This window comes from Nilaparvata lugens, chromosome 9, assembly GCF_014356525.2.
Source record: "Nilaparvata lugens isolate BPH chromosome 9, ASM1435652v1, whole genome shotgun sequence".
NCBI classification, from domain to species: Eukaryota; Metazoa; Arthropoda; class Insecta; order Hemiptera; family Delphacidae; genus Nilaparvata; species Nilaparvata lugens.
Window position 1 is genome coordinate 29645494 of NC_052512.1, and position 12299 is coordinate 29657792.

A 12299-nucleotide genomic window follows, 5' to 3' on the forward strand; every position below is an offset into this window, starting at 1 on the left:
TTAAAATTTAGGATTTTTTCTAGACATTTTTAATTGATAAATTATTTATTAATTTTCCAGAAAACATAACAACAGGTCAATGTAATTTACTGAGCGCGAGGTCTACAGTAGAGCGTCTACAGTTGACCGTCTACTGTTCACAGTACTACTAGTATAATTTTATTTCTTTGATAATTCAATTCCATCTGAAATAAACACAATCTGCCATGGAAAACAATGTAAACAAACTCTACAAAAAAGTTTTCTATACGATGCTGACGTCTCGATGGGGCGATATGGCAGTAGATGTTGGGTTCATCGTCTTTCAGTATGGGGCGTGTCTATTCTATAACTGGTCTAAGGATTCAACCAGGACCTTCTAAATACTTAGTATCATAAGTATTTAGGAGGTCCTGATTCAACTGAATCAAATAGAACAGGTGACATCAGATACTTGTGGATGAGAAAACTGCATGAGGTCTACTGGTCACAGAACTACTAGTATAATTACAGTAATTAATAGAGAAGCACAAGGTTACCTTATTTTTCCTCTCCCTATCATTTAGATAATGTACTTATTGTATAAATGAATAAAGAATGAATAAAAAAAATTGTGTAGGGCCACTTCTAGCTTCAATAGCTTATTTCAATAGTTCAAAAATTGATCCGAAGTAGCTCTGCACATTATAAATTCGTTGCTTCTGATGTTGTCAATATGTGATGACGTCAATGACGTCAATGCAAATGCTACTGAGCTAAACTGGGAATGTATTTTCAGCAGTAGGTCAATGATAGTGTTGCAGATCTACAGTAACCGAATGTTTCACAGTTATGGCTTATTCAACAAAAGTGCAGATAATTTTTGTTTGGATTTTTCTTGGGGGCATCTGCTGTTTAATCAAGTGAGTGAGTTATGTTTCACCATATTATATTCTTCTTCGACTTCTTCTTCTTCTTCTTCTTCTTCTTCTTCTTCTTCTTCTTCTTCTTCTTCTTCTTCTTCTTCTTATTTCTTCCTCCTGTTCATCCTCCTCGATGAAACTATGATGAAACCTTACAAAACAATATTTTTAAGTTGAACAAGCGTTTGCGAGTTCTTACTTTTGACTTACTTAATAGGCTACCAAAGTCGTTGTCCGTCTGTTTGTATGTTCTACAATAACATTAGAAAGAATTGATCAATCAGCTTCGAATTTTGAGCACGTATATTCTTCGAACCTTTTTACAGGGCAAGTTCAATAGTTTATTCCTTGTCTATAAAATATGTGAAATTAATAATACCACTCGTGTCTACACAGTTGCTATGACGTTGACAAATTTTTTATGAGAAATTTTTTCAGTTCAATATGTCAAATTTGTGAGTAGAAGCTAATAGAGTGAGGTCCACGTTATAATGGCAGTGTTTGATTGGAAATGATATTGCTATCCTTGTCTATCATTGAACAAAGTGGATAGCGCTATCTCTCTCTCGTTTTGCTCTGTTGCCAGATCGTCTTTTAACAATGTAGAATTAATAATAATAAGAAGATGTATTAAAAATAATAATACTAATATTAAATTGATATTAATATAATATTAAAAATATTACATCTTAAATTATGAAACTTCATTATGAAATTATTGAAAAATATAATTTCTTGCTTCTATCTATACATATATAAAAGTGAAATGGCACTCACTCACTGACTGACTGACTGACTCACTCACTCACTCACTCACTCACTCACTCACTCGCAGAACTAAGAATCTAACGGACCAAAAACGTTCAAATTCGGTAGGTATGTTCAGTTGGCCCTTTAGAGGCGCACTAAGAACGGATTTGGAAAAATTTCCAAACATACGCCCAAAATCTGCGTTTTTCCAGCGTTTTTTAGCGTCTTCTCAGCTTTATCGAGAACAAATGAACAGAAAATGTTCAAATTCAGTACAGAAGCTCAGCTAGGGTGTAATAATGTTGTGTTAGAAGGGATTTGCAATAACGTCAAAGATACGTCCAAAATTAGTGTTTTTCCAGCGTTTTTTTGCTTTTTCTCAGATTAATCGAGAACAAATGAACAGAAATTGTTCAAATTTAGTACAGAAGATCAGCTAGGGTGTAAGAATGTTGTATTGGAAGAAATTTGCAAAAACGTCAAAGATACGCCCATAATTATTAGCGTTTTTCCAGCGTTTTTTTTTCTTCTTCTCAGATTTATCGAGAACAAATTAACAGAAATTGTTCAAATTTAGTACAGAAGATCAGGTAGGGTGTAAGAATGTTGTATTGGAAGGAATTTGCAAAAACGTCAAAGATACGCCCATAATTATTACCGTTTTTCCAGCGTTTTTTTTTTTTGCTTTTTCTCAGATTTATCGAGAACAAATTAACAGAAATTGTTCAAATTTAGTACAGAAGTTAAGCTACGGTGTTATAATGTTGTGTTAGAAGGAATGATATAGCCTACCAAGATATGCCAACAGATATTTTGATCAAGAGCCCCCCATCAGCTGAGTGCATCTGCTAAAAAAAGTTTTATGGTTGAAGGTTTAAAAGAAAAATGAACTTTTTTAATGAATTTGGAAACATCGCAAGAATATGTTTTTACTTCAAATATAATTATTATTTCTGATAAACTATGGATAATTTTACCTTCCAAACCCTTGAGATTTCTTCATCTTTTAGGTCGTGTTTATATATTACAGCTGGCTATACGTCAGTTTATGGATTTCGGGGATGAGTTATTTTGATTTTCCACAGACGCACTCGCTCACTCACTTCCATTTTCTACAGACGACGAAAGTCTCAGTTGTTTTTCCAAGGATGAATTATCCTTCCAATGTCCTTCAGCGAGTTTTCCAAAGGATAAGTCCTAGTGCAATCGAATTTTCATATCATAAACCTACTATGTTTCAAATTTCGTGAAAATCGTTAGAGCCGTTTTCGAGATCCGTTGGACATAAATAACCATATGAATAACCAATTTATAAATATATACAGAAATTGCTCGCTTAATATAATAGGAATTTAGAGTGCTTATAGCTACCAAATATGAGTGATGAAATTATAGTTTGTGTAAAATAAGTTGAGACTTGGTCCTCCATCCGAAGAAATTACAGGGTTGCCAAATCGTGTAAAATTGCAACTTTCTCAAAATTTCCAACCCAACGTCAGAATTGAATGTAGAATATCATCCCCTATATCCTAGTAGTACTGAAAAAGCTTCAGGGTTGAAGGATTAAAAGGAAATTTAACTTTTATGATAAAATTGGAAACATCGCGAAGATTTGTTTTTCTTCTGAATATCACTTCTCTCAGAATCATGGGGCGTCGTAATGCGTAATAATTTTATATCAAATTAACGGGGAGAATGTCTCCTTTCTATTGGTGTCTAGATTAGTTTTATGATTATTTTTTTGACTTCTAGTTTTTTTTAATTGATGATTATGTTCGTCAATGTCGATACATTTCGAGCAGAAAACATGAAATTTTCGACATGCTGGAAAATTTTTTGTTCCAAAAGATAAGTGAATAAATGAATAAATGAATAAAATGTCTATTTCCCAAAAAAAAACTAAAACTACAACAACAATTACACAAAATATTAGATAAATTACAATATTACATACAATAGTTAGTTACAAAAATTCTTATAATGTGTCCTCTACTTGTTTAGATTTTTCTGTGTGGAAATTGACCTACTCCACTATGGCGTACCATGTTCTAGAGTAGGTTTTGTTAGTTTTTTGTGCGTATTATTAATTAGTTAGTGTTTAGTAAGTCATTAGGTGGTTAGTTGTTGTTTGAAATAATGTTTTCTATGTTCAGTCTTCCATTGCTCATCAACCAATTGTGTACTATTGTTTTGAACTTCCTAGGATGATTAGTCTGCTTAAAGTTTGCAGGAAGTAGATTATATAATTTTGGTGCTAAATGATTGAAATGTCTCTGGTATAGTGCCTTCCTTGCAACACTGGTGATGAGAAGATTCCTGTATCTGGTGTTGTGGTTGTGGTTTCTGGTTTGGAATGTTGTTGGGTTCTTGTGTAATCTGCATAGTATCTCCTTGGAGTAAAGCTGTCTTGGATCCATCACGTCAAACTCATTGAACAGCTGGTTTGATGAATAGCGTGGAGGCTTCTGGTTGATGACCCTCATGATCAGCTTCTGTACCCTGAGGAGCGGTTCGATGTGCAAGAAGCTTGTACCCCCCATCCCACAATCCCAAAGTCAATCCCTTTAAATAAGTAGGTGGTGAAAGCGAGAAAGTTTCACAGAAATAATTGAAATTATTTTTCCAACTGTCAAAAGTAGTTGGAAGATCGTATTTTGGTCTCAAAAGAATTTTTAATTCAAGGAATAGCGGTATAATGGTGGCAATTATGCTATCAATAGCTGGGATCAACAAAATCAAAATACAGAACTTTTGAGAAATTCAGCAACTGCAGATCACATGATTATAAATAGTGAAAATGACAACCTCGCCTCGAATAATCCAAGCAGTGTTTGATTACAGTCTTTCTAGAGGCAATCAGCTGCTTGAGTTTGAATTAATTCAGTCAAATAATCTTGCAAATTGCCAGCCTTTAGTATACAATTTGTTACACAATGCCTACCATGCAGCCACTCTTCTAACTTTAAAATCCTTGGAGACCAAAATACGATCTTACAACTACTTTTGACAATTGGAAAAACAATTTCAATTATTTCTGAGAAACTTTCTTGCTTTCACCACCTACTTTTGAAACAAAAAAGTTTCTAGCATGACGAGAATTTCATGTTTTTTGCTCGAAATGTCTCGGCATTGACGAACATAATCATTAATTAAAAAATAGCTATAAGTCGGATAAAAATTATTCAGACACCAATAGAAAGGAGACATTCTCCCCGTCAATTTGATATAAAATTATTACGCATTACGGCGCTCCATGATTCTGAGAGAAGTGATATTCAAAAGAAAAATAAATTTTCTCAATGATTCCAATTTAATCATAAAATTCAAATTTCCTCTTAATCCTTCAACCCTGAAACTTTTCCAGCACTACTAGGATTTCAGGGATTATATTCTACATCCAATTCTGACGTTGAATTGGAAATTTGAGAAAGTTGCAATTTTACACAAGTTGGCAACCCTGTAATTCCTTCGGATGGAGGGCCATGTCTCAACTTATTTAACACAGATTATTTAATGGAAATTTGTGAAATTTTCATAATAGCAAGGAAAGTTTGTTGTGAAGGTGCCACACCAGATTTTCCCGATTGGAAAAAGATCCCCATGGAACCTACTGTCAACATGGAAAGTTCACTTAACATGATTATTATTAATAAATAATAATTTATGATTGACCGAGCGAAGTGAGGTCTAAGATTCAAGTCGACGGTTTGGCATTTCTCTTAATGTTTAAATGTTTATATGTTTATATATTTATATGTTGCGCATTTACGGCGAAACGCGGTAATAGATTTTCATGAAATTTGACAGGTATGTTCCTTTTTAAATTGCGTGTCGATGTATATACTAGGTTTTTGGAAATTTTGCATTTCAAGGATAATATAAAAGGAAGAAGGAGCCTCCTTCATACGCCAATATTAGAGTAAAAATCAGACTGTAGAAGTATTCATCATAAATCAGCTGACAAGTGATTACACAGATGTGTGGAGAAGCCAGTCTATTTCTGTATTTGTCTATCAAAGAAATTAAAGAGGTATGCATCTTTAAGCTGGGTTTACACCAAAGTTATTAACAAAATGGTTATAACTTAATCCTTATAGATTCTATAGAAGTATTCATCATAAATCAGATGACAAGTGATTACACAGATGTGTGGAGAAGCCAGTCTATCACTGTATTTGTATAAGGTCTATAGTTCCAATCAAAGATATTAAAGAGGTATGCATCTCTAACCTGGGTTTACACCAAAGTTATTAACAAAATGGTTATAACTTAATCCTTATAGATTCTATTAGATTGAACGGAAGTTGACAAACACATATGTTCATAATGTGTATGATAAGTTATGTTCAATCTAATATGATCTGAAAGGATTGAGTTATTAACATTTTTTTAATAAATTTGGTCTAATCGCAGCTTTAAGGTCTTTGGTTTCAATATTTTGTTTTGCAGTCATGGTATTATTATGCGTGCCCATCAGTATCAATATTCTCACATTCGAAAAAACTAATTTAATAGGTGAATAAAAATAAACAAATGAACTAAATAATGCTGGAGAAATTATAATATTTTTGATTCTAAAAAATTAATTTTCATCAGATAGAAAGATCATCACGGAACTGGAAAGGAACTGGATTATATCATATGGAATACAAATTCAAACGTGAACTGAGTTTGGTAACATTTAAAACAGTTGACATCTGGTACTTGTGGATGAGAGTACTGCATGAGGTCTACTGTTCACAGAACTACAAATTAATAATAATTTATAATTATTAATATATCATTTATGATAATAACTTTTATTGTCTTTCTATCACAGCTGCCCTGTGAACTCGGCTTTGAATCTTCCGTGTTTCGGAATCTCTCCGGAATCTTCAAGAGAGGCAACCACGTAAGTCAACTATACTGTTCAAAGTGTAATAGGCTATCATAGCTATCTCTAAAGCTGCGTACACATATTCGCGCTTCCAACCCGCACCGAGCACGTTCCTCCCTCGTACCGCCCTCGTACCACCATCGAACCACAGTCGCTCCGCCCACGCACCCATCATGAACGTTACGGAAGATGTTAGATCTTCTCGCGTTCCCCGGTCGAACCACTCTTGCTCCCCGGTCGATCATCAATCGCTCTGCTGGAGTGACGTTCGGTTGCGGAGCAGAGCGAAAGTCTGTACGCACCTTTATATGTACAAGGCCCCGGCCTACGATATTGCAACGTCGCAGCGTAGGCCTAGAATCTAATACATGATTGGTGAAAAAGATCAGCTGGTATTTTAAAAAATATTTTTTACCAATCATGTATCAGATTCTAGGCCTACACTGCGACGTTGCAATATCGTAGGCCGGGGCCTTGTATTAGAGGTGGCCATGGTAATCTATCTATCTATCCATACTCTTATAAAATTCTTATCTCACTGACTCACTGACTCACTGATCACGATTTCTGGAAAACTACTGGATGGATTGCAACAAAACTTGGAATATAGCTTCCTTATACGTCCTTGGTGCTCACTAAGAAATCTTTTGGCGATATTTCAACTCTAAGGGTGGCTTTTAAGGGTTTAAAATTCGTCCTTTAGCATGTATATTCTTCTTCTCCCAATCTCTTGATATTATAATTGAAATGTCCATATCATATGTTACTATAGAACTATAATCTAGAGAGAGTACCTATTCGAAACAGTTGCGACCAATTAATAATTTTGTCATGTTGGGATTAAGTTGAGATTATTCCATTAGGTTGGCACCAAGTTGAAGAATTAATTAGAATGCATTTATCGAGAACAAATTGATTGGGCACTGCTGCTTCAATCAGAGCTATTCCTGGGAGTATAGATAATTTTTATTTTTCATAAAACAAACTTTTATGACGGGAGTTGCTTCTATCAATTGATCCTATTCTATCAAGACTAATTTTGTTTGTATATCCGACAGATCACGAAAACTGCTTAAAGGGGTATTTAAAAAACTTCAGAAGTGTCCGTTACGGAATCTGTTTGTGAAGAATGAGGAAATTCGGCCAAAATTTAACTTGGGCGAAAGAAAAGGGTTATTTATTAAAACGGCCAAATAGCTGTTGCTGCTTCTCCTAATGTGAAAATATCTTGCATAGAAGTAAGTCGCTTTTCCTATGAATCGATTATTCCCAAAAATTGATTGTTTTACCAAAGAGAATATAAGGTAGCTTTCGATAAAAATATTGGAGAATATATATATATAACAGTTCGTTGACTGTCAGTATTGCTCATTAATAACATCAATGCTCCCCTTTTAAACAATGCTGACACATCATGTTTGACATTTCTGCTTTTGATGCCAGCTGTTATTATTATGTGAAATAAGCTCTCATTGAATGAAATCATAGTCATTGAAGTCAATAATTATACTAAGAAAGCAATTTGTTTGAATATGTGTGTTTGTGGATATATGTATCTATGTCGTATGGATCTCGAAAACGGCTCTAACGATTTTGATTAAATCAGGAATATATTGTGCTTGCAACAAAGAACATTATTTTGGAACAGGTCTCAACTCTGGGATAATTCGTTGAACTACCAAGAGAGAGGATTATTGGTCCCTCAAGTAGCAGCTGATCAGAAAAAAGTTATCCATAGTCTGTTGAAAATTTAAGAAAGTATGAGAAAATAAAAAACATTATAATAGCTGTAGTTGAGTTACCAAATTTGGCGACCTTATTTTAAAACATTGCAGTATTCATGGAACATCTGGAAGAATAGGTTCAGAAAGTGACCGGATGATAGCAAGAGAAATTAAAAATCAATCTCTCCAAACATAATTATGGTAGTTGAATGTAATGTTCATTGTGAGGTGATAGAAATGCGACTGATTTCTTCAGCTTCTGTTGCATTGGTTCCTCTATTGCTCTATGATTGTACGCAGCCATGGCCTTGAGAGAGACAGTTGCTCTGTATGTTAATTCATAATCTTGACTAAATACCACAAGAACCAATCAGAGAATCCTTCTATTAGAAAAACCCTGCTCTGATTAATTCTCATGAAATTCAATTTTGATTGAAATTGAACATGCTTTTGTGCTACTGGGCCTGATATTTTCATGTTTCAAAATCAGCTAAAAACTAAATCGAAAAAAAATATAATTTTTCATCAGCTGCTCCTATTTTCTTTCATGATGTTATTAAGACACAAGACAAACCTATTGATATTGATAGAAGTAGCTATGATTAGTGGGTTTGGACCGGTTTTTTTGCGCAATTACCCCCCCTCACCCCTCCCCCACCCCCTGAGTTTGCGCAAATTCCCCCTCCCCCCCCCCTCCCCCTCTCCCTCTCCCTCTCCTTCTCCTTCTCCCTCACCCTCTCCTTCTCCCTCTCCCTCTCCTTCTCCTTCTCCTTCTCCCTCTCCATCTCCTTCTCCCTCTCCTTCTCCATCTCCTTCTCCCTCTCCCTCTCCTTATCTTATCTCCCCTCTCCCAGTGAGGACGAGGGGGTTGAAAAGAGAGAAATATATCTCTCCCCTTCCCCTTGCCAAGGTGAGGGAAAAAAAATTTCCCTTTTTGGAGGAAAAATTCCCTCTCTCTATAGTGACAGATTAAAGTGAATCCATATTTCTACATCTAATGCTATACTGACAGATTAAAGTGAATCCATATTTCTACATCTAATGCTATACTGACAGATTAAAGTGAATCCATATTTCTACATCTAATGCTATACTGTCAAATTAAAGTGAATCTGTTTACTCTTATACTGACAGATTAAAGAATCCATATTTCTACATCTAATGCTATACTGTCAAATTAAAGTGAATGCTAGATGAGGGAAAAAATAATTTCCCTTTGAGGGAAAAATTCTCTACTGTCAAATTAAAGTGAATCTGTTACATCTTTATACTGAGTGAATCTGTTACATCTTTATACTGTAAAATTATAAAGTGATTGCAAATTAATACATCTAATAACTTATACTGTATCTACTGACAGATTAAAGTGAATCCATATTTCTACATCTTTATACTGAGTGAATCTGTTACATCTTTATACTGTAAAATTATAAAGTGATTGCAAATTGAATAATTCGGAGGGTACAAGAGAGAGAGAGTGTGATACACCCATCGTTTCTCTGTCTCTCGCATAAGCTTAAAGATTGTGCAAACTACTAGGTGGAAAAAAACAGATGGCCCAAAAACAGATGGCCCCATGCGTTATCTCCTATTCTCGCTTACTCGCACCATATCTACTGCTTTTTCCTCTATTACGAAAGCCATGTGAAAGAGAAATCAGTCGTGAGTTCCTTTTTAATCCGTCATTCGTATACTGCCAGTTAAAGTGAATCCATATTTCTACATCTTTATACTGAGTGAATCTGTTATATCTTTATACTGTAAAATTAAATTGATTGCAAATTAATACAATTGGTTTGCTTTCCACCCGACAGTTAAGAAAAATTTCACAAATTTATATTGAAATTTTCTATGTGCTGTACAAACCGCAGGCGTTACTTTTTTTTTTTTTTTTGGTAAGTGTGTTCTCCGAGAATATCTATAGTAAATTTAGTATGAACAAGCATTCCAAAAATGGCTATAGATATCCTCAGACCTATATCACTTGGTGTGGACAAATCAACATCAATATCGGTACAGTTCTCTTAGGAAAATTGTATTTCCACTGACATTTAGTTCCCACGACCGAGAAAGAAAACTTTTAAGCTTATGCTTGTTTAGTACTAGAGAATACTCATTCGGCAATTTGATAATTTCCTTAAAGTCCCCCTCACTATCAATATCTATAATTTCAAGGTGAATTTCACCATTATCGGGAAATGTTACATTTGTTACTCTAAACCAATCAAAAGGAAATGGTCAAATCCCCAATTGACTTGCTGGTCTGCATCAATTGAGAATTCATTAAAACTTGTGCAATCAAAATAAGCAGTCATTTTTTCGTCTTATCAGTTCGAACGATTAGAACCAAATGACTCTCTCTCTCACACAAGCAGCAGACTGGCTTGCACCCAACTCGGGCCCCCTGGCACGTTGCCGCTTTTCCTCTATTGCAAAAGCTATGTGAAAGAGAAATCAGTCGTGAGTTCCTTTTTAATCCGTCATTCCTATACTGTACTAGTGAAACCATTTGCCTCTCACCGCGTAGCGATCTCTGCATTACGAATGGCAAGTAAAGGAGAGAAATCAGTCATGAGTTCCTTTTTAATCCATCATTGGTATACTGCCAGTTAAAGTGAATCCATTCTGCTCCTCGGGCGGCCTTGTGAAGGTCGGGAGGGCATTGCCCGGCCTTGACTGAGTGAGCGACCGAGTGATGTCAGCTTGTGCATGCATACATCAAGCTATATAAAAACACATTTTTAATTTCTTATCACTTAATGCAGCTTGCGTAGTGGAGAGTGATTGAGTGCACTTGTCTACACGTACTAGCTGCCGAGGAGGCCTATCACAATTGGCGAGCACTGCATACTCCACAGAGGTTTAGCTCGACGCTAACATTATTGATTGTAAGTAAAAATTTTTGTTACATTCTCATATTTTTGTGAAATAACACTAAATTGATTTTTATAATATATATTTGGTTACAGTTATTAAATATTTCATTGTTTTTCACAGCATTTTCTCACCTCACAACTCGGTCTCATAAGCAGTTGTGCTCTTGTGAGGGAAACTTACCTGCATCGAGAAAATCATAGCCTTGGAGCTAAGCTGGAGCAATACCTGAACCGAGTCGAGGAGCTGAGAGAAGCATATCCGATTATTTCATTTTGTCATCATCATCAACACATGTAAGTTCATTTTTACTTAAATTTTCCTCTTCTCCGAGGACAATATTGTTCTCCATGTTAGATCCTTCAACATGGAAGTAAGAGGAGCTCATTTTTCAAACATGAATCTTATCTTGTCAGTGTTTTCTATCATCAATGAGATAACGCATTTTAATATTTAACCAACCAGTAGCAAAGTTGATGCATTTCATTTATTTACAATATTGCACACATACTTGATTTTGATCTTTCTTTGTCAATCTTGTTCTAAGCCTGTTTCATCTGAAGAATCTCGTAAAAAATTCCAGATAAGTTTATTTAATTGTTCTTTTGTTAAATGAGCATTGTTTTCTATTATAACCTTCTTATTCTATTGATAGAGTGTGTAAGGATTGCACACACACATGAGCCTGGGATATCGCCATTCCCCCAGAATTTATCATATGATGTACCATATAAATCACAAACAAGAATATGATTATAGTTATCACTATGCCAAACTCCTAATTTTTCATAATCTCTCACAAAAGTTAAATATTGTAGATTTGTCCATCCTTTTTCTGCTAACTGGTCCAATATATCTAGGTGCATGTCCAAGAGTTCACTTAATTTATATTGATATCTCATTTTTCTAAAGGAACAGAATGGTATTCACTTAATTGATTAAAATGTCTATCTATAATGAATTGAACGCACAAATCTGAAGACTTTAACTCAGACTCCACTGATCCCGCACCAAACACATTATCCATCTCAGTACAGTAGCTTGATGTTGTATCAGCAAAGACAAGATCACTACTAACAGATTAGCTTGCTCTAGCTTATTATTATTATTATTATGAAAAGCACACTCTAGCGATAATTTATTGTACTTTATAGTACTCTACTTATATATATTTGGTTACAGTTATTAAATATT

At 34.8% G+C, this 12299-nt stretch overlaps 1 protein-coding gene across 3 annotated transcripts in view; it reads left to right on the top strand.

The window, feature by feature from the left end:
• The first annotated feature begins 747 nt into the window (after positions 1-747).
• Positions 748-12299, top strand: part of LOC111053290 — a 67311-nt gene continuing 55759 nt past the window's right edge. For 2 of the 3 annotated variants that reach the window (XM_039435200.1, XM_039435199.1), the window contains exons 1-2: positions 748-881; positions 6451-6522. In XM_039435200.1, coding sequence (XP_039291134.1) covers positions 811-881; positions 6451-6522 — 143 coding nt within the window. In that variant the 5' untranslated portion in view covers positions 748-810. The remainder of the gene's footprint in view (positions 882-6450; positions 6523-12299) is intronic. The other variant, XM_039435201.1, reaches the window with a different exon arrangement.